This window comes from Somniosus microcephalus, chromosome 12 (assembly GCF_052327205.1).
Source record: "Somniosus microcephalus isolate GS21.2 chromosome 12, FLI_Smic_1.0, whole genome shotgun sequence".
In the NCBI taxonomy this organism is placed as follows: Eukaryota; Metazoa; Chordata; class Chondrichthyes; order Squaliformes; family Somniosidae; genus Somniosus; species Somniosus microcephalus.
In genome coordinates, this window is record NC_140998.1 from 75,774,714 (window position 1) to 75,797,318 (window position 22,605).

General features: G+C 44.2%; 1 protein-coding gene across 1 annotated transcript in view; it reads right to left on the reverse strand.

Annotated features, from left to right (window-relative positions):
* pygl (phosphorylase, glycogen, liver) overlaps positions 1-22,605 on the reverse strand; it is a 228,092-nt gene that overhangs the window by 40,622 nt on the left and 164,865 nt on the right. Inside the window, exons 12-15 of the mRNA XM_086003162.1 lie at positions 15,380-15,494; positions 5,054-5,155; positions 4,814-4,961; positions 4,170-4,228 (exon numbers count right to left, since the gene is read on the reverse strand). Coding sequence (XP_085859288.1) covers positions 4,170-4,228; positions 4,814-4,961; positions 5,054-5,155; positions 15,380-15,494 — 424 coding nt within the window. The remainder of the gene's footprint in view (positions 1-4,169; positions 4,229-4,813; positions 4,962-5,053; positions 5,156-15,379; positions 15,495-22,605) is intronic.

Consider the following 22,605-nt stretch of genomic DNA (forward strand, 5'->3'; position numbering starts at 1 on the left):
ATAATTTAACCCTCTCGCCCTGGTATCATTCTGGTGAATCTGCACTGCACCTGCTGCAAAGCTAATATATCCTTCCTGAGATGCGGTGCCCAGAAATTAAGAGTCAGGCATCATCATGGGTACCTCTTCCCTACACTTAGATACTCACTCATCAGGGTCTACAGACTAGAATGTTTTACTTAAGCATCCTCACTACACGAAGAGGTGCACAAGAAGAGTAAGTGGATCAGATGAGTCAGCAGTCAGCTGCCAGAGTAAGGAAAGCACAACTCATAGCCCAGAACTTTCAACAAATAAAGGTTGGCTCATCAAATAAAGTCACTATACACCTACATGCATCTTCCCGTCCCACACACACAAAGTCCCTCAGTTTTCAAGACTTCTGCCAAGTTCCTTCTTAACACATCAGCCAATTTCCAAAAGTTGAAAGCATACAAAGAATTGATTTGTCTTAATTTAAAACAACAGCATTCTCCAGGGAGTGCCAATAAAATCAATTGTTCCTTTATAACATAATGACTCCCCTTACTTACTCTAGTTTTAAGCTACTACTCCTATGATGTACTCCCTAAGTGAGATGAGGTTGAATGATGGATGGCTGGGATGGTTTTCCTGGTGCCTAAGAAGGAAGAGGTACCTGCAGTGATGTCTGGCTCTAAGAGCTTCCAACATCTTCCATGTCATCATCCTCCTCCTCTTGTCTAGAGTCCAAAGCAGTACTTTGAGCAGGGCTGAGTAAAAGTATTAAAACGATTGCTATGCATAGAATTACACAGAATCTATAGGCAAAGAAACACCAACCTTCAGCACACAAAACAACCTCCTTGGTGTGGTAACCGCTTTAGGGATACCTTGCAGAAAATAAAGTGGTGTAATTAATTAAGATGGGTTTGGGACTGAAATGAAGGGGTTAAATGTGGTGGAGAGGGCTTCTGGCAGGCCTTAATAAAAACTGACATTTTTGGGAGGGGAATGTAGGTGCATTTTATTTTGTGTGGGGATTTGTGATGGCAGCCCTAAAGAACACATTTTATCTGTTTACCACCCCAAAATGGGTGTTAATTCCAAAAGAAATGTTAGCACCTCTATGCGATACTATGATGATGTTTTATGGGCATGCTAGACATGCGGTTTTCCCAGAACCAATTAAACTACACTTTGTAGAAGATGTTTAAAGAAGAATATGCATTTTCTGCAGTAAGCTTCTCCAACTATTTTTTGCATCTGTTTTCACTATGGAGAAGGACGATGTAGACATAGAAATAGGGCGGGGGGACTGTGATATGCTCGAACATATTAACATCGAGAGGGAGGAGGTATTGGCGGTTTTAGCTGGCCTAAAAATGGATAAATCCCCAGGCCCGGATGAAATGTATCCCAGGCTGCTGTGTGAGGCAAAGGAAGAGATTGCGGGGGCTCTAACACATATATTCAGGACCTCTCTGGCCACAGGGGATGTGCCAGAGGACTGGAGAACCGCTAATGTAGTACCATTATTCAAGAAGGGTAGTAGGGAAAAACCGGGGAACTACAGGCCAGTGAGCCTAACATCAGTGGTAGGAAAATTATTGGAAAAAATTCTGAGGGACAAAATTTGTCTCCACTTGGAGAGGCAAGGATTAATCAGGGATAGTCAACATGGCTTTGTCAAGGGAAGATCATGTCTGACTAATTTGATTGAATTTTTTGAGGGGGTGACTAGGTGTGTGGATGAGGGTAACGCAGTGGATGTGGTATACATGGATTTCAGTAAGGCCTTCGATAAAGTCCCGCACAGGAGACTGGTCAAGGAGGTAAGAGCCCATGGAATCCAGGGTGCCTTGGCACATTGGATACAAAACTGGCTTAGTGGCAGAAGGCAGAGGGTGATGGTCGAAGGTTGTTTTTGTGACTGGAAGCCTGTGGCCAGTGGGGTACCACAGGGATCGGTGCTGGGTCCCTTGCTGTTTGTGGTCTACATTAATGACTTGGATATGAATGTAAAAGGTATGATCAGTAAGTTCGCAGATGATACAAAAATTGGTAGGGTGGTAAATAGCGAGGAGGGTAGCCTCAGTCTGCAGGACGATATAGATGGGTTGGTCAGATGGGCGGAACAGTGGCAAATGGAATTTAACCCGGAAAAGTGCGAGGTGATGCACTTTGGGGGGACTAACAAGGCAAGGGAATACACAATGAATGGAAAGACCCTAGGCAAGACGGAGGGTCAGAGGGATCTGGGTGTGCAAGTACACAGATCCCTGAAGGCGGCGGAACAGGTGGATAAGGTGGTAAAAAAGGCATATGGGATACTTGCCTTCATTAGCCGAGGCATTGAATATAAGAGCAAGGAGGTTATGATGGAGCTGTATAAAACACTGGTTAGGCCACAGCTGGAATACTGTGTGCAGTTCTGGTCGCCACACTACAGGAAGGATGTGATCGCGTTAGAGAGGGTGCAGAGGAGGTTCACCAGGATGGTACCAGGGCTGGAGCGCTTCAGCTATGAAGAGAGACTGGGCAGATTGGGTTTGTTTTCCTTGGAGCAGAGGAGGCTGAGGGGGGACATGATTGAGGTGTACAAAATTATGAGGGGCATAGATAGGATGGATGCTGAGGAGCTTTTTCCCTCAGTAGAGGGGTCAATAGCTAGGGGGCATAGATTCAAGGTAAAGGGTGGGAGGTTTAGAGGGGATTTGAGAAAGAACTTTTTCACCCAGAGGGTGGTTGGAGTCTGGAACTCACTGCCTGAAAGGGTTGTGGAGGCAGAAACCCTCACAACATTTAAGAAGCATTTGGATGAGCACTTGAAATGCCATAGCATACAAGGCTACGGACCAAATGCTGGAATATGGGATTAGATTAGACAGGGCTTGATGGCCGGCGCGGACACGATGGGCCGAAGGGCCTCTATCCGTGCTGTATTACTCTATGACTCTATGAACTATCTGATAATAATTTTACCTTCACTCAATTTTAAATTCAATGAATTTTAAATACTAGTGTACAACTGAGTCATACATATCAGGAACAAGCCATGTCTGATCTCAGCCAGGTGTCACAACAACTGTCCTTAGTACTTCTGATATTCTGGGTTGGGGAGGGGAACATCAGCAGGGTTCTTGCTCCTGATTGCTATCCAGTGACATTTGTTGGGACGTGCACCTTTCTGGATGTTGGGTGGGAATGGAATTGAGCTGATCTCTGTTGCCTACCATAGAAGAATAAAGAAAAGACAGAATTTGCATTTACATTGTGCCTTTTATGTCCGCAGGACATCCCAAAGCACTTCACAGCCAATGAAGTACTTTTGAAGGGTAATCACCGTTGTTCTGTAGGGAAACAGTAGTTATATTACTGGACTAGTAACCCAGAGGCCCGGAGATATGAGTTCAAATCCCACCACGGCAGCTGTGGAATTTAAATTCAGTTAATTAAATAATCTGGAATAAAACGCATCAGTAATGAACATCACAAAACTACCGTAAAAACCTATCTGGTTCACCAATGTTCCTTTAGGGAAGGAAGTATGGCCTATATGTGACTCCAGGTGTTATGTACAACCATATGTGGTTGACTCTTAACTGCCCTCTGGAATGGACTAGCAAGCCACTCAGGTGTATCGAACCGCTAGGAAAAACAATAAGAATTCCTAACAGCACTGTGGGAGTACCTTCACCTCATGGACGGCAGCGGTTCCAGAAGATGGCTCACCACTACCTTCTCAAGTGCAATTAGAGATGGGCAATAAATGCTGGCCCATGCCAGCAACACCCACATCCCATGAATGAAAAGAAACGGCAGCCAATTTGCGCACAGCGTGGCCCCAAAAACAGCATTGAGATAAATGATAGTGAGGTTGGTTTAGGGATAAATGTTGGCTAGGACACTGCTCTTTTTCAATAGTTGTTTTATGTCTTTATGTCCTACTTGGTTTAATAACTCATCTGAAATAAGGCATCTACGACAGTGCAGCACTTCTTCAGTAGTGCACAGAAGTGTCATTCAAGAGGCACTCAAATCTCTGGTGTAGCTTGCCAAGAAGAACGGCTATCTGGGCAATGTACTGTGCACAACCTAAGTCACTGCTCGGTTTGGTGGGAGGTGGGGGGGGGGGGTGGTGGGGGTGCGTTTCGGTTGTGTGTGATAATGGAATGATGCAGAAAAACAAAAAAGAAAATAAATCTTACCTTTCCGCCTATCATAACAGTTCTTGGAACAAATTTCTTGTTCGGTTCGTTTCTAATTCCTTACACAAAATGTAAACCAGTGTTAACAATGAAACACGTCACAGTTAAATTCAAGAACTGTACATGCAAACGCCAGTTACTTTCAGTATACAACACAAGGATAGGTTGAAAGGATTTAAGTTTCCATTCAAAATATATATGCCTGGTACTACAGGTCTGAGAAAATAACATTATGCATATTATACTATAATGCCTGTGCATATGCAACCAATATGGCAACTGATGCACTTCTGGTGCATTTCAGTCGTGTGCGATCTACGTTAGAAATTGGAATGTTTTGCACCCAGTTTGCACCCTGAAAAATGGGGGAAACGAGATTTAATTTCCACCCCATAGTTTTAACAGAACTAATCAAGCTAGACTTTCCTGTGGTGTGTGGAAGGTGCTTAAATGAAGAAGGATACTCTCTTCACAATTACATGTAGATAAAAATAAGGATATTTCCAAGCATGAATGAACCTGCTTGTGGAAACAGTGCAATATAAACAATGTGGTTTCTACAGCACTGGAATCTGCAACTGATATCACAACAATAAAAATACACAGCATAAAAAATAAACTGGGTTTAGTGAATTGGGACTTACGGTTGTACATAACAATGATGTAAAGGCAATTCATGAGCTGCCGTTTGTACTCATGGATTCGTTTCACGTGCACATCAAATATAGAAGATATGTTGATCTGGATCCCATACTCTTTTTTGAGCAAAGTAGCAAGTTTGATTTTATTCTCCTGTTGACACAGTAGGAGAAAAAAAATGAAAACCATTTCTGTACACACTAGTTTTACAGAATGCAGAATTTACATCATTTAAAATACTATACCTGTTTCACCGATGCAATATCACGAATGAATTGATCATTATTCACAAAGGCATGCAGCTTCTGCAACTGGCTCAGTTCTTTAATATAGTCCCCTCCTATTTTCTATAAGACATTAAAGTATGTTATCTTGTTTCTAAGGTTACAATACATTCACATTTTCTTTACATTTCCAACAAAGCCACAATACAATTTTTCCAAAGTGGTTTGTTTGCTTTAAACTGCACTATTATGATGTAGTCCTGGTTGAAGCAGCACACACACAAAATTATATCAGAGGACAGGATATGGCTCAAATGTTTTTATACAAAGCTACAAATACACATCAGAAAAACAAGAATCTAGTTCCTGAGTTTTAAATTCCAGTTATTTCTGTGAAACAAGTTGTTTAATTTAGGTTTTCAAGTGTGATCATGGTCACAATTCCAGACAACCACTAACCCCAAACTCTATATCAAAACGCATATATAATAATCTTTAAAAATAACATTTTGCTGGCAACATGGTTCCCAAAAAGAAAAATTATGTACAGTGGATCTTTATTCTTTAAAATAAAAGCACCTACCGCACTGCATGAGTGAAGCTGCTTGATGCCATTCTACAATGCAAAGTCACTCCCAATATCCATTTAAGATGATTTTTATGTTATGCCATCCACTCCCCATAAAAAAAGTTGTGCCACCTACTCGGAGGCTTCAGTTCATTTTGACCCTTCAAGCTGCAGAAAATCATGGCTATGCGTTGTCCTGAGCTTCTCCCTACAAGGGCTTGAGAATGTAGTTTGATGGGAATTCAGCATATGGAGGACACCTTTGATTTGAAGATTGAAGATCTTCCTACAAAGTAGATAATCTTTCTTTGTTGATTTTTGGCAACCTCCACATTTTGCACATGACTGAACAAGTAGTGAATTAGGTGGAGGAAGAAGAGTCCCTTGTGGGGGAGAAGAGACTACAGGTACTAGCATTGACCTGTCAAAATCAGGTCAAGTCCATGCAATAATGTTTGGTGGGGATATGTGGGTTACTCTAAGAAGCGGTGTTCCATATACTTTCAAGGGCTCTTGTTATAAAGATGGCCACAAAGTGGAAAAGGATCTAATAGAACTCCCCCTCACTCAGCCCATAGGTTCTCTACCACCAAGATGATCACACTTGATCACTATGCTCCATCAGCAAACTTAGCTTAAATCTGTTTGACCTGGCTTTTTCCTCTAGCTTTTGGGCTACAAACAAAAAAGTGCTGACATTGCTTTAGTCTATTCTACATAAAAGACAAAAGACTATGGGAGACCAAGCTGTAGAGAAATGTCGAGTCAAGAATGCTGAACTCTGTCCAGCATTGTGGACTCCACTCAACAAAGAGAGGCCGAATTAAATGTCTGAATCCTCCAATGCTGCTGGTGTCCCACACATTTCCAACAGACTCCTGGCTGGGGAGTCTAGAACCATGGGTCACAGTTTCAGAATAAGGGGTCGGCCATTTAGGACTGAGATGAGGAGAAATTTCTTCACTCAGAGGGTGGTGAATCTTTGGAATTCCCTACTCCAGAGGGCTGTGGAGGCTCAGCCGTTGAGTATATTCAAGACAGAGATCGATAGATTTTTGAATATTAAGGGAATCAAGGGATATGGGGATAGTTCAGGGAAGTGGAGATGGGGTAGAAGATCAGCCATGATCTTATTGAATGGCGGAGCAGGCTCGAAGGACCAAATGGCCTACTCATAGAGTCATAGAGTTATACAGCACAGAAAGAGGCCCTTCGGCCCATCGTGTCTGCGCCGGCCATCAAGCCCTATCTATTCTAATCCCATTTTCCAGCATTTGGTCCGTAGCCTTGTATGCTATGGCGTTTCAAGTGCTCATCTAAATGCTTATTGAATGTTGTGAGGGTTCCTGCCTCTATCACCCTTTCAGGCAGTGAGTTCCAGATTCCAACCACCCTCTGGGTGAAAAAGTTTTTCCTCAAATCCCCTCTAAACCTCCTGCCCCTTACCTTGAAACTATGCCCCCTGGTTACTGACCCCTCTACTAAGGGGAAAAGTTTCTTTCTATCTACCCTATCTATGCCCCTCATAATTTTGTACACCTCAATCAGGTTCCCCCTCAGCCTTCTCTGCGCTAAGGAAAATAACCCCAGCCTGTCCAGTCTCTCTTTATAGCTGAAACGCTCCAGCCCAGGTAACATCTTGGTGAATCTCCTCTGCACCCTCTCTAATGCAATCACATCTTTCCTGTAGTGTGGCGACCAGAACTGCACACAGTATTCCAGCTGTGGCCTAACTAGTGTTTTGTACAGCGCCATCATAACCTCCCTGCTCTCATATTCTATGCCTCGGCTAATGTAGGCAAGTATCCCATATGCCTTCTTAACCACCTTATCTACCTGTCCTGCTGCCTTCACAGATCTATGTACATGCACACCAAGGTCCCTCTGATCCCCTGTCCTTCCTAGGGTCCTACCATTCATTGTGTATTCCCTTGCCTTGTTAGCCCTCCCAAAATGCATCACCTCACACTTTTCAGGGTTAAATTCCATTTGCCACTGTTCTGCCCATCTGACCAACCCGTCTATATCGTCCTGTAGCCTGAGGTTTCCCTCCTCACTATTCCTCCTCAATCGCCTCCTCCCAGTGGCCAAAGAGCTCCTCCCAGAGTCGCAATGTGGATTCTGCCCACTAAGGGGCACAATGGACGTGATCTTCACCGCACGTCAATTACAAGAGAAATGCAGGGAACAGCACCAACCGCTGGACATGGCCTTCTTTGATCTCACAAAGGCCTTCGACACTGTCAACCGTGAGGGATTATGGAGTGTCCTCCTCAAATTTGGTGTCCTCAAAAGTTTGTCATCATCCTCCGCCTGCTTCACGACGACATGCAAGCCGTGATCCTGACCAACGGTTCCGCCACAGACCCAATTCACGTATGAAGGCTGTATCATTGCACCAACGCTCTTCTCGATCTTCCTTGCTGCAATGCTCCATCTCACCCTCAGTAAGCTCCCCACTGGAGTGGAGCTAATTTACAGAACAAATGGGAAACTGTTCAACCTCCGTCGCCTCCAGTCCAGATCCAAGGTCGTCCTATCCTCTGTCGTCGAATTACAGTATGCAGACGATGCTTGCGTCTGCGCTCACTCGGAGGTCGAACTCCAAACCATCGTCAACACCTTCACCGAAACGTACGAGAGCATGGGCCTTACACTAAACATCCGTAAGACAAAGGTCCTCTACCAACCTGCCCCCGCCACACAGTACTGCCCCACGATTATCAAAATCCACGACAAGGCCTTGGACAACGTGGACCACTTTCCATACCTCGGGAGCCTACTGTCAACAAGGGCAGATGTCGACAACGAAGTCCAACACCACCTTCAGTGTGCCAGTGCAGCCTTCAGTCGCCTGAAGAAGCGTGTTTGAAGACCAGGACCTCAAACCCGGCACTAAGCTCATGGTCTACAGAGCAGCAGTTGATACCCGCCCTGCTGTATGCCTCAGAAACATGGACCATGTACAGCAGGCACCTCAAAGCACTGGAGAGGTACCACCAATGCTGCCTCCGCAAGATCCTGCAAATCCATTGGCAGGATAGGCGCACCAACGTCAGTGTTCTTGCTGAGGTCAACATCCCCAGCATTGAAGCTTTGACCACGCTCAATCAGCTCCGATGGACGGGTCACATTGTCTGCATGCCCGATATGAGACTCCCAAAACAAGCGCTCTACTCGGAGCTCCGGCACGGCAAGAGAGCCCCAGATGGGCAGAGTAAACGCTTCAAGGACACCCTCAAAGCCTCCTTGAAAAAGTGTAACATCCCCATCGACACCTGGGAATCCCTGGCCCAAGACCACACAATGTGGAGGAGAAGCATCCGAGAAGGCGCCAAACACCTCGAGTCTCTTCGCCGGGAGCAAGCGGAAGCCAAGCGCAGGCAGCGCAAGGAGCGCACGTCAACCCAAGCACCCCACCCACCCGCCCCTTCAACCACTGTCTGCCCCACCTGTGACAGAGACTGTAGGTCCCGCATTAGACTCATCAGTCACCTGTGAACTCATTTTTAATGTGGAAGCAAGTCATTCTCGGTTCCGAGGGACTGTTTAAAAAGAAGAGAAGATTTACCACTCCACCAATTTTCATGTCATCTGCAAACTTACTGATCATACCTCCTACATTCATGTCTAAATCATTAATGTACATTACAAACAGCAAGGGACCCAGCACCGATCCCTGTGGTACACCACTGGACACAGGCTTCCAGTCACAAAAACAACATTCGACCATCACCCTCTGCCTCCTGCCACTAAGCCAATTTTGGATCCAATGTGCCAAATTGCCCTGGATCCCATGGGCTCTTACCTTCTTGACCAGTTTCCCATGTGAGATTTTGTCGAAAGCCTTACTGAAGTCCATGTAGACTACATCAACTGCACTACCCTCATCCACACACCTAGTCACCCCCTCGAAAAATTCAATCAAATTGGTTAGACATGATCTCCCCCTGACAAAGCCATGCTGACTATCCTTGATTAATCCTTGCCTCTCCAAGTGGAGACTAATTCTGTCCCTCAGAATTTTTTCCAATAATTTCCCTACCACTGATGTTAGGCTCACTGGCCTGTAATTCCCTGGTTTATCCCTACTACCCTTCTTGAATAATGGTACTACGTTAGCTGTCCTCCAGTCCTCTGGCCCCTCCCCTGTGGCCAGAGAGGTTCTGAAAATTTGTGTCAGAGCCCCTGCAATCTCCTCCCTTGCCTCACACAACAGCCTCATACATCTTGTCTGGGCCTGGGGTTTTATCCATTTTTAAGCCCGCTAAAACCACCAGTACCTCCTCCCTCTCAATGCTAATTTGTTCAAGTATATCACAATCCCCCTGCCTGATTTCTATGCCTGACTCCTGCTCTTATTTCTTGTGTTCTTAAATGAATGGATGTACAGTTGAGGCCTATGAATGCAATGTATTCATCACTGCTTTTAACACAATCCTGTACCAATGCCTTGGCACAGGTTGGTGCTGGATTGGGACTTCACCTGTGCTGACCATGTACAGGAGGATAGGTTGGTAAACAAGCAATGCCAGACTGTGGTGATTAACACCAATTCCTGTTAACTGGAGCATATACTTTTGCAATGTATGATACAGGAAGTGCTTTCAGTTACTGATGGTAGACTTCGGATTCAATGCTATCATGTCTGACCAGTGCCAGTCTGAGGTGCTTATCAGCACAGTGAAAACCAATACACAGCCAACAGGTCCCTTGCAGTCAGAATCAGGGGAATTTATAATGGGGAACAAAGAAATGGCAGACCAATTAAATACATACTTTGGTTCTGTCTTCACAAATGAAGACACAAAGAACCTCCCAGAGTTTCGGTGAACATAGGGTCTAATGAGAGGGAGGAACTGAGTGAAATCAGTATTTGTAGGGAAATAGTGTTAAGGAAATTGACAGGATTGAAGGCCGATAAATCCTCAGGGCCTGATAATCTACATCCTAGGGTACTTAAGGAAGTGGCCCTAGAAATAGTAGATGCATTGCTGGTCATCTTCCACAATTCTATAGACTCTGGAACAGTTCCCATGGATTGGAGGGTAGCTTATGTAACCCCACTATTTAAAAAAGGTGGTAGAGAGAAAACGGGAAATTATAGACCGGTAAGCCGGACATCGGTAGTGGGGAAAATGCTAGAGTTAATTATAAAAGATGTAATAGCAGAGCACTTGGAAAACAGTGACAGGATCGGACAAAGTCAACATGGATTTACAAAAGGTAAATCATGCTTGACTAATCTACTGAAATTTTTTGAGGATGTAACTGGTAGAATAGATAAGGGAGAACCAGTGGATGTGGTATATTTGGACTTTCGATAAGGTCCCGCATAAAAGAGATTAGCATGCAAAGTTAAAGCACATGAGATTGGGGGTAAGGTACTGACTTGGATAGAGAACTGGTTGGCAGACAGGAAGCAAAGAGTTGGAATAAACGGGTCTTTTTCCGAGTGGCAGGCAGTGACTAGTGGGGTACCACAGGTATCGGTGCTAGGACCCCAGTTACTCACAATATATATTAATGATCTAGACGAGGGAACTAGATGTAATATCTCCAAGTTTGCAGATGACACAAAGCTGGGTGAGCGTGTGTGCTGTGAGGAGTATGCAGAGAAACTCCAGTATGATTTGGACAGGTTGGGTGATTGGGCAGATGCAGTATAATGTGGATAAATGCGAGGTTATCCACTTTGGTGGCAAAAACAGGAAGGCAGATTATTATCTGAACGGCAATAGATTGGGAAAAGGGGAAGTGCAACGAGACCTGGGTGTCCTTGTGCACCAGTCGCTGAAGGTAAGCATGCAGGTGCAGCAGGCGGTTAAGAAGGCAAATGGTATGTTGGCCTTCATAGCGAGAGGATTCGAGTACAGGAGCAAGCATGTCTTGCTGCAGTTGTACAGGGCCTTGGTGAGACCACACCTTGAGTATTGTGTGCAGTTTTGGTCGCCTTATCTGAGGATGTTCTTGCCATGGAGGGAGTGCAGCAAAGATTCACCAGACTGATACCTGGGATGGCAGGAATGACGTATGAAGAAAGATTGGGTCGATTGGGCTTGTATTCACTAGAGTTTAGAAGAATGACAGGGATCTCATTGAAACTTATAAAATTCTAACAGGACAAGCAGACTAGATGCAGGAAGGATGTTCCCGATGGCGGGGGAGTCCAGAACCAGGGGTCACAGTCTAAGGATAAGGGGTAAGCCATTTAGGACTGAGATGAGGAGGAATTTCTTCACCCAGAGAGTGGTGAACCTGTGGAATTCTCTAACACAGAAGGCAGTTGAGGCCAATTCGTTAGATATATTTCTTAAGGCTAAAGGGATCAAGGGATATGGGGAGAAAGCAGGGACAGGGTACTGAATTTGGATGATCAGCCATGATCTCATTAAATGGCGGAACAGGCTCGAGGGGCCGAATGGCCTACTCCTGCTCCTATCTTCTAGGTTTCTAACTCTTGTCAAAGATTTGGAATCATAGAATGTTATAGCATAGAAACAGGCTATTTGGCCCAACAAGTCTGTGTCAATGCTTTTCTTCATGAGTTACCAAGTCTAATCCTTTAATATTCCTCGTTTTCAAGCAATAATTTAATACACTATTAAAAGATGTTGATTCTTCCTCAACAATGATTTGTGGCACAACATTTCAACTTCTAATCACCCTCTGTGTTCTAGCCTCCCACTTAATTCTTTTTGTGGTTTTTGTGTCCTCTTGTTGCTGTCTTAGTGATCTGTGGAAAGAATCTATCACTGTTTACCTTATCATAACTGTGACAAAGAATTGACTTTTGTCTGTGATGAATTCTTAACTTGTATAGCTTATTATTAAAACAGCATACGAGTGATTAAATTCCACAGGGACGGGTGTTTTTCAAAGGAAAAGGCAAAAACTCAGAGACTAAACAGACTGGCCATAGTAGACTTTACAAGGTGCAAAATATTAGGGAAAGCACAATAGGGTCTTAATTGTTTAAATGGATGGAGCCATAATCACAGGCTTTCTTGTCATTGCCAAAGATTGGGCTATCTGTTTAATACTGATAAGTGAATTGCAGTTCTCTGTACAGTACTGTATTAGGATCTCTTGTTCAGACATGTCTACAGAGGTAGACCCAAGCCAACCTGACACTGATCAAAGAATCTGGTCAAACCTGGGGCAGTGGGTTTGATCGACAGCTGTATCTGAGACTTCATTAGTTGACTGTAGATGTTCATGGAGCCTCCTCCTCCCATTAGTAGTTTAATTGTCCACCAACATTGATGACTGGATTTGGCAGGGCTGTAGAGCTTTGATCCATTGGTTGTGAGATTGCTCAGCTGTCTATACCATACTGCTTTTGCTATTTAACATGCATGTTACCTTGTGTTGTACCTTCAGCAGATTGGTACATCATTTTCAGGTACGCCTGGTGCTGCTCTTGAAATGCTTTTCTACACATCTCATTGAACCAGGGTTGGTCATCTGCTTGACGGTGATGGAGGAGTGAGGGATAAGCCAGGCCATGAGGTTACAAATTGTGGTGGTATGCTGATGATGATGACCCACAGCACCCAGTTTGGAGTGCCAGATCGGTTCTTAGTGTATCCCACTTAGCATGGTAATAGTGCCACACAATACAATGGAGGGTGTTATCAGTCTGAAGATGAGACTGGGTCTCAGAAGGACTATGTGGTGGTCACCACTACCAATGCTGTCATGGACATATGCACCTGTGGGAGGGAGGGAGGGAAGGAGGGAGGGAGGAAGTAAGGAAGTTTTTTTTTGGAAGTGTAGTCACTGTTGTAATGTAGGAAACGCGGCAGCCAATTTGCACACAGCAAGCTCACACAAACAGCAATGTGATAATGACCAGATAATCTATTTTTGTTATGTTGTTTGAGGGATAAATATTGGCTAGGACACTGGGGGTAACTCCCCTGCTCTTCTTCGAAATAGCGCCATAGGCTCTTTTACATCCACCTGAGAGAGCAGACAGGGCCTTGGTTTAACGTCTCATCCGAAAGACGGCACCTCCAACAGTGCAGCATTCCCTCAGTACTGCACTGGAGTGTCAGCCTAGATTTTTGTGCTGAAGTCTCTGGAGTTGAACTTGAACCCACAACCTTCTGACTCAGAGGTGAGGGTGTTACCAACTGAGCCACAGTTGACCAGATTGGACGAGGTCAAATAGGTTATTCCCTCGTGTTGGTTCTCTCACCATGTGCCTCAAGCCAAGACTGGCAGCTATGTGCTTCAGGACCTGGCCAGCCACAATCTGTAACCTCATGGCCAGCTCCGTCAGTGATGGTACTACCTAGCCACTCTTGATGATGGACATTGAAGTCTCCCACCCAGAGTATGTTCAGTACCCTTGCTACCCTTAGTGCTTCCTCCAAGTTGTGTTCAATATGAAGGAGTACTGATTCATCAGCTGAGGGAGGGTGGTAGGTGGTAATCAGCAGAATTCCTTGCCCATGGGTCTAGAGTCAATGTTGAGGGCCACGCCACAGGACAGGAGATACCCAGGAATGCCGATGGAAAAAAAAAGTCTTGCATTTATATAGCGCCTTTCATGACTACCGGACGTCTCAAAGCGCTTTACAGCTGATTAAGTACTTTTGGAGTGTAGTCACTGTTGTAATGTGGGAAACACGGCAGCCAATTTGCACACAGCAAGCTCCCACAAACAGCAATGTGATACTGAACAGATAATCTGTTTTTGTTATGTTGATTGAGGGATAAATATTGGCCAAGACACCGCGGATAACTCCCCTGCTCTTCTTCGAAATAGTGCCTTGGGATCTTTTACGTCCACCTGAGAGAGCAGACGGGACCTCGGTTTAACGTCTCATCCGAAAGACGGCACTTCTGACAATGCAGTGCTCCCTCAGAACTGCACTGGAGTGTCAGCCTAGATTTATGTGCTCAAGTTCCTGGAGTGGGACTTGAACCCACAACCTTCTGACTCAGAGGCGAGTGTGCTACCAATTGTGCCACAGCCGACAAGAGTTTGGGATGTTAGCTGGTAGGTATGAATGAGCAAGATTATGTCAGGCTGTTGCTTGACTAGTCTGTGGGACAGCTCTCCCAACTTTGACACCAATTTCCAGATGTTAATGTGGAGGACTTTGCAGGGTTGACCGGGGTTGAGTGTGCCTTTGTCATGTCCTGATTTGATGCCTAGGTCGCAGTCGAGTGGTCCATCCAGATTTTTTATTGTTTTCCTTTCTAGCAATTTGATTCAATTGAGTGGCTTTCTAGGTCACTTCAGAGGGACTGGAGTCACAATTGGGTTTAATATGACAATCTGACAGCTTCATGGTGACTTTTGCTGGCCAGCTTTTTAATTTCCTGAGTTCAAATTCTCAAGCTGCCATGGCAAGATATGAATGCATATTTCTTAGATTATTAGTCCAGGCCTCTGGATTACGAGTTCAGTAACATAACCACTATGCTACCGTACCCATTGAGATGTTATGTTGAATGATTTTCTACCCAAGCCACATACAGGGTTATTGATTATGCAGTGAATGAGCAAATACTGAGTGGAGAAACATATTCTCGGCAAAAACAGTGGCAAAATTGATCATATAAGGGGTAAAATTCAACTTCGGCGGGGTTACAAAACGGGCGGTAGTAGATCGGCTGCCAACTATATACCCCATTTGATTCAAAAGTCAGTGGAAAGGAAAATTGGGTGGGATGTATAATGGGAGGCTAATCCGCTATCGTCTTTTTGTGCCCCGTTGAAGTTGAATTTTACCCCCGTAGTTGTTGGACAGTACGCTACATACCTCAGCTATAAGGGAAGCCAGTCCTGGATTGCAAAGCAAAAGCCATCGCCTTGGAGTGATTCCATTCGTCTTATTCTGAAATTTTACTGGTTCAAGGTCACTGAAGTCTTTAAAACTGATTCATAGAAAAAAGAGCAGAAAATCTAAAAAAAAATTACTAATAACAAAACAACTATGATTTTAAATGTTTCTAAAATTTAATTCAAAAAGATTTACATGGTACTAATAAAAACAAACAATTGTGACCAAATCAATTAAAAGAATTCCTTGGGATAAGGTCCAACAATGGTCTTATCCTAAAGCATTCCTTAAAAAAATACTATGGCCCAGATTTTGCTAGACAGGGCACTGGCAGCATACCCTGTCAGTTAGACTTAAGTAGATAAATCACCAGGCCTGGATGAAGTGTATCCCAGGCTGTTGAGAAGCAAGGGAGGAAATAGCAGAGGCTCTGACCATCATTTTCCAATCCTCGCTAGTTACAGGTGTGGTGCTGGAGGACATTGTACCGTTGTTTAAAAAGGGAGAAAGGGATAGACCGTGTAATCACAGGCCAGTCAGCCTAATCTTGGTGGTAGGCAAATTATTAGATAAAATTCTGAGGGACAATATTAATTGTCATTTAGAAAGGCATGGATTAATCAAAGACAATCAGCATGGATTTATTTAAGGAAGGTAGTGTCTGACTAACTTGATGGAATTTTTTGAGGAGATAACAAGGAGGGCTGATGAGTGTAGCGTGTTTGATATAGTCTACATGGATTTTAGCAAAGCTTTTGACAAGGTCCCACATGGCACACTGGTCAGAAAAGTAAAAGCCCATGGGATCCAAGGGAAAGTGGCAAGTTGGATCCAAAATTGGCTCAGTGGCAGGAAGTAAAGGGTAATGGTTGATGGATGTTTTTGTGACTGGATGGCTGTTTCCAGTTGGGTTCTGCAGGGCTCAGTACTAAGTCCTTTGCTTTTTGCGGTATATATCAATGATTTAGAATTCAATGTAGAGGGCATGATTAAGAAATTTGTGGATGATACAAAAATTGGCTGTGTGGTTGATAGTGAGGAAGATAGTTGTAGACTGCAGGAAGACATCAATGGTCAGGTGGGCAGAAAAGTGTCAAATGGAATTCAATCTGGAGAAGTGTGAGGTAAAACATTTGGGGAGGGCTAACAAGGCAAGGGAATACACAATAATTAGTAGGATACTGAGAAGTGTAGAGGAACAGAGGAATCTTGGAGTGTATGTCCACAGATCCCTAAAGGTAGCAGGACAGGTAGATAAGGTGGTTAAGAAGGCATACTTTCCTTTATTAGCCAAGGCATAGAATATATGAGTAGGGAGGTTATGCTAGAACTGTATAAAACACTAGTTAGGCCACAGCTAGAGCACTGTGTACAGTTCTGGTCACCACATTATAGGAAAGATGAGATTGCACTAGAGAGGGTACAGAGGAGATTTACGAGGATTTTGCCAGGACAGGAGAATTTTAGCTATGAGGAAAGATTGGATAGGCTGGGGTTGTTTTCTTTGGAACAGAGGAGCCTTTGGGGAGACTTAAATGAGGTGTATAAAATTATGAGGGGCCTAGATAGAGTGGATAGGAAGGACCTATTTCCCCTAGCAGAGAGGTCAATAACCTGGGGCATAGCTTTAAAATAATTGGTACAAGAATTAGAGGGAAGTTGAGGTGAAATTCTTTCACCCAGAGGGTGATGGGGGTCTGGAACTCACTGCCTGAAAGGGTGGTAGAGGCAGAAACCCTCATCACATTTAAAAAGTACTTGGATATGCACTTGAAGTGCCGTAACCTACAGGGCTACGGACCAAGAGCTGGAAAGTGGGATTAGGCTGGATAACTCTTTTTGGCTGGTAGAGACATGATGGGCTAAATGGCCTCCTTCTATGCCGTTAATTTTTATGATTCGATGATTATTCATAAACATTTAGGTTTAAAAAATTTTGGCCACAAAGTTGCTGGAAGTGTGAACTGATACAGGCGCAGCAAGAGAAACAAGGAATCTGGGACCTTGATGAACAACAGGACCAACCGTGTATCTCCTTAACCAATGAGATTAAAGGAATGAGAAATAAACAGAGCAAGGACTGAGAAGGATGGTAAATTTGAGTGGCTGAATTAATGTCAAATTAGGTACAGAATGAGAAGTAAAGCGAGGGAAAGAAAGGTTGGATTCAGAGAAAGAAAAAGAGAAAGGAAGAGCAAGAAAATAAAATTAAAATTTGACATTTAAAAAATCTCCAACAACAATTCACAACCTGAAGGAATAAGGCACCAAGTTTTAACTGTTCACTTTCTGGGCAGGAGAGGTTAATTGATAGTCATTGCCCATTATCATGTTGTTAAAAAGGTACTTACACGATTAATTACTAGACTTAACTTTCTGTGGCGAGTTTAATGGGCAATTAGTGTTCAAATGCAGCAACTACAAGTACTGTATGTAAAAAGGAAGAGTGTAGCAAAAGTAAGCATTGAGCCCTTAGAGGCTGAGGCAGGAGAAATTATTATGGGGAATAAGGAAATGACAGAAACGTTAAACAAATATTTTCATAGTAGAAGACACAAAAAGCATACCAAAAATGGTAGGGAACCAAGGGTCTAATGAGGGTGAGGAACTTAACATAATTAATATGAGTAGAGAAAAAGTACTAGAGCAACTAATGGGACTAAAAGCCGACAAATCCCCTGGACCTGACGGTCCACATCCTAGGGCTGCAGAGATAGTGGATGCATTGGTTTTGATCTTCCAAAATTCCCTAGATTCTAGAATGGTCCCAGCGGATTGGAAGGTAGCAAATGTAACACCGCTACTCAAGAAAGGAGGGAGAGAGAAAACAGGGAACTTAAGGCCAGTTAGCCTGAAATCAGTCATCAGGAAAATTCTGGAATCCATTGCTAAGGAAGTGGTGTTGGGGCACTTAGAAAATCATAATATGATTAGGCAGAGTCAACATGGTTTCATGAAAGGGAAATCGTGTTTGACAAATTTATTAGAGTTTTTTGAGGATGTAACTAGCAGGGTAGATAAAGGGGAACCAGTGGATGTAGTATATTTGGATTTCCAAAAGGCATTCGATAAGGTGCCACATAAAAGGTTGTAACACAAGGTAAGGGCTCATGGGGTTGGGGGTAATATGATAGCATGGATAGAGGATTGGTTAATGGACAGAAAACAAAGAGTAGGGATAAACGAGTCGTTTCAGGTTGGCAGGCTGTAACTAGTGGGGTTCCACAAGGATCAGTGTTGAGGCCTCAGCTATTTACAATCTATATTAATGACCTAGATGAAGGGACTGAGAGTAATGTATCCAAGTTTGCTGATGATACAAAGCTAGGTGGGACAGTAACTGTGAGGAGAACACAAAGGGGGAAAAATTTGGTTGTTTTGTGCCTCCCGTTAGCGCCCTAAGTAATTGACCAGACATTTTGCGGTGGCGCTAAACACTACCGCCACGAACTCCTGCGCCCACAGACCGTGACGTCAGTCGAGTGTGCAACGCCCCGGTAGCGCCCCGGACTGGATATTGAGTGGTGCCCCCTGCCTTACCACCTGCTGCTAGCAATGGCAGGTTGAGGAGAGCGTTTTGCAGTCGGGAAGTGACTGGGGGAGCGCTATTTAAAGGCGACCGCTTCCTGCCTTTTTTTGTCGGCGACATTTTTGCACCACGCATTCTGAGAGAGAGAGAGAGAGACTTCTGGAGAGATTCAACGCTGTGTGAAGGAGTTTTGGGTACTGAGCAGCACTTTGCAGGTTCATTTTGATTTGACCTTCCTTGCATCGATTTAGAAGAGACTATGGGGGCTGCACTCTGAGCTCTTTGCCTGGGCCTCTCCATTGTTCATTCCAGCAGATTTGATGTACAGGTCTCTCCAGGCCGAGATCCAAGGCTGCAATGAGCAGGGTGTGGATGGAGAGCAAGATCGACCCTCACTTTTAAGAACTGGCCGGCACCAATGTATCTTTGTTCCATTGCTGACTGACATCACATGAGCTTCGCCAGCGCTCTGAGGTAGCGCCTTGCTCCTCGGCATTAGCGCCTTAAGAGAGGTGTGTAGCACCTGATTTAGTGCTCCAATCACCTCCAGGGGTGATAGAAGCCAAGTTTGCAGTCGGAGGCGATAATTAGGGCCAGATGCTAACTTTGCGCCCGGCTGATAATTGCACCCCAAACGGGGCGATACCGAATTTCTCCCCCACAGAGTCTGCAAAGGGATATAAATAGACCAAGTGAGTGGGCAGTAAGGTGGCAGATGCAGTATAATGTAGGGAAATGTGAGGTTATTCGCTTTGGTAGGAAGAATAGAAAAACAGAATATTTTTTAAATGGTGAGAAACTTTTAAATGTTGGTGTTCAGAAAGATTTGGGTGCCCTTGTGAAAAAAACACAGAAAGTTAGCATGCAGGTACAGCAAGAAATAAGGAACACCTACTGGAGTTTTTTGAGGATGTAACTGGTAGAATAGATAAGGGAGAACCAGTGGATGTGGTGTATTTGGATTTTCAGAAGGCCTTTGATAAAGTCCCACATAAGAGGTAAGTGTGCAAAATTAAAGCACATGGGATTGGAGGTAATATACTGGCATGGATTGAAAATTGGTTAACAGACAGGAAACAGAGAGTAGGAATAAATGGATCTTTTTTGGGGTGGCAGGCGGTGACTAGTGGGGTACCGCAGGGATTAGTGCTTGGGCCCCAGCTATTCACAATATATATCAATGATTTGGATGAGGGTACCAAATGTAATATTTCCAAGTTTGCTGATGACACAAAACTAGGTGGGATTGTGAGTTGTGAGGAGGATGCAAAGAGGCTTCAAGGCGATTTAGACAAGTTGAGTGAGTGGGCAAATACATGGCAGATGCAATATAACGTGGATAAATGTGAAGTTATCCACTTCGGTAGGAAAAACAGAAAGGTAGAGTATTATTTAAATGGTGATAGATTGGGAAATGCTGATGTACAAAGGGACCTGGGTGTCCTTGTACACCAGTCGCTGAAAGCAAACATGCAGGTGCAGCAAGAATTTAGGAAGGCAAATGGTATGTTGGCCTTCATTGCAAGAGGATTTGAGTACAGGAGCAAGGATGTCTTACTACAGTTGTACAGGGCCTTGGTGAGACCACACCTGGAGTACTGTGTGCAGTTTTGGTCTCCTTACCTAAGAAAGGATATACTTGCCATAGAGGGAGTGCAGCGAAGGTTCACCAGACTGATTCCAGGGATGGCAGGACTGTCGTATGAGGAGAGATTGGGTCGACTAGGCCTGTATTCACTAGAGTTTAGAAGAATGAGAGGGGATCTCATTGAAACATATAAAATTCTGACAGGGCTAGACAGACTGGATGCAGGGAGGATGTTTCCCCTGGCTGGGGGGTCTAGAACGAGGTGTCACAGTCTCAGGATACAGGGTAGGACATTTAGGACTGAGATGAGGAGAAATTTCTTTACACAGAGGGCGGTGAACCTGTGGAATTCTCTAGCACAGAAGGCTGTGGAGGCCAAGTCACTGAATATATTTAAGAAGGAGATAGATAGATTTCTAGACACAAAAGGCATCAAGGGGTGTGGGGATAGAGCGGGACTATGGTATTGAGATAGAGGATCAGCCATGATCATATTGAATGGCAGAGCAGGCTCGAAGGGCCAAATGGCCTACTCCTGCTCCTATTTTTCTCCGTTTCTATGAAGGCAAATGGCATGTTGGCCTTTATTGTAAGATGGTTGGAGTATAAGAGTAAGGATGTCTTGCTACAATTGTACAGGGCCTTGGTGACACCACACCTGGAGTACTGTGCACAATTTTGGTCTCCTTATCTAAGGAAGGATATACTTGCCTTGGAGGCGGTGCAACGAAGGTTCACTAGATTGATCCTTGGGATGAGAGGGCTGCCCTATGATGAGAGATTGTGTACAATGGGCCTATACTCTCTGGAGTTTAGAAGAATGAGAGGTGATCTCATTGAAACATACAAGATTCTGAATGGGTTTGACATGATAGATGCTGAGAGGTTGTTTTCCCTGGCTGGAGTGTCTAGAACTAGGGGGCATAGTCTCAGGATAAGGGGTAGGCCATTTAAGACTGAGATGAGGAGGAATTACTTCACTCAGAGGGTTGTGAATCTTTGGAATTCTCTGCCCCAGAGGGCTGTGGATGCCGAGTCTTTGAGTATATTCAAGGCCGAGATAGATAAGAGTTTTGGACTCTAGGGGAATCAAGGGATATGGAGATCGGGCGGGAAAGTGGAGTTGAGGTCGATGATCAGCCATGATCTTATTGAATGGCGCAGCAGGCTCGAGGGGACGTATGGCCTACTCCTGCTCCTACTTCTTATATTCTTATGTTCTAACTTCATGAAACTCATGGGCTGCTTAAGGCCGAGATGCCATTTTCGTCAAATCGGCCAGCAACTTGTGGCAATTTGCAATTCACGGGGAATCTCTTCCTCGCCACAAGTTGCTGGCTGATTTGTGCATTAATAACGACATACATCGTTCAGACGACATTAGTTTTTCAGCAAAATCTGGGCTTTAATACATTTGATCCTTTAATTTTTTGAATTTCTTTTTTGAATGTATATTTGACTAATTTTTAATAATGATGGACATGCTCATTGAAGCTGCCATTTCGAGGGTGGGATATCCCTGTCTAATATAGCAGTGAATAGCTTTGATATCCAAACATCCCTGAAATCATTGCAGCATGCTCAACTCTTGTGGGACCCTACATATGTTTGGGCGTGAGGTGTCTTGATGACCCTGAAAATAGTAATTATCTGGTTCTATTGCCTTAAATTAGATTAAGTGGGGTGAGGATCAATTATGCAAGGTGGGGAAAATCATTTTGGTCACCTTATCTGAGGAAGGATGTTCTTGCCATGGAGAGAGTGTAGCAAAGATTCACCAGACTGATACCTGGGATGGCAGGACTGACGTATGAGGAGCGATTGGGTCGATTAGGCTTATGTTCGCTAGAGTTTAGAAGAATGAGAGGGGATTTCATTGAAACTTATAAAATTCTAACGGGACTAGACAGACTAGATGCAGGAAGGATGTTCCCGATGGCGGGGGAGTCCAGAACCAGGGGTCACAGTCTAAGGATAAGGGGTAAGCCATTTAGGACTGAGATGAGGAGGAATTTCTTCACCCAGAGAGTGGTGAACCTGTGGAATTCTCTACCACAGAAGGCAGTTGAGGCCAATTCATTAAATATA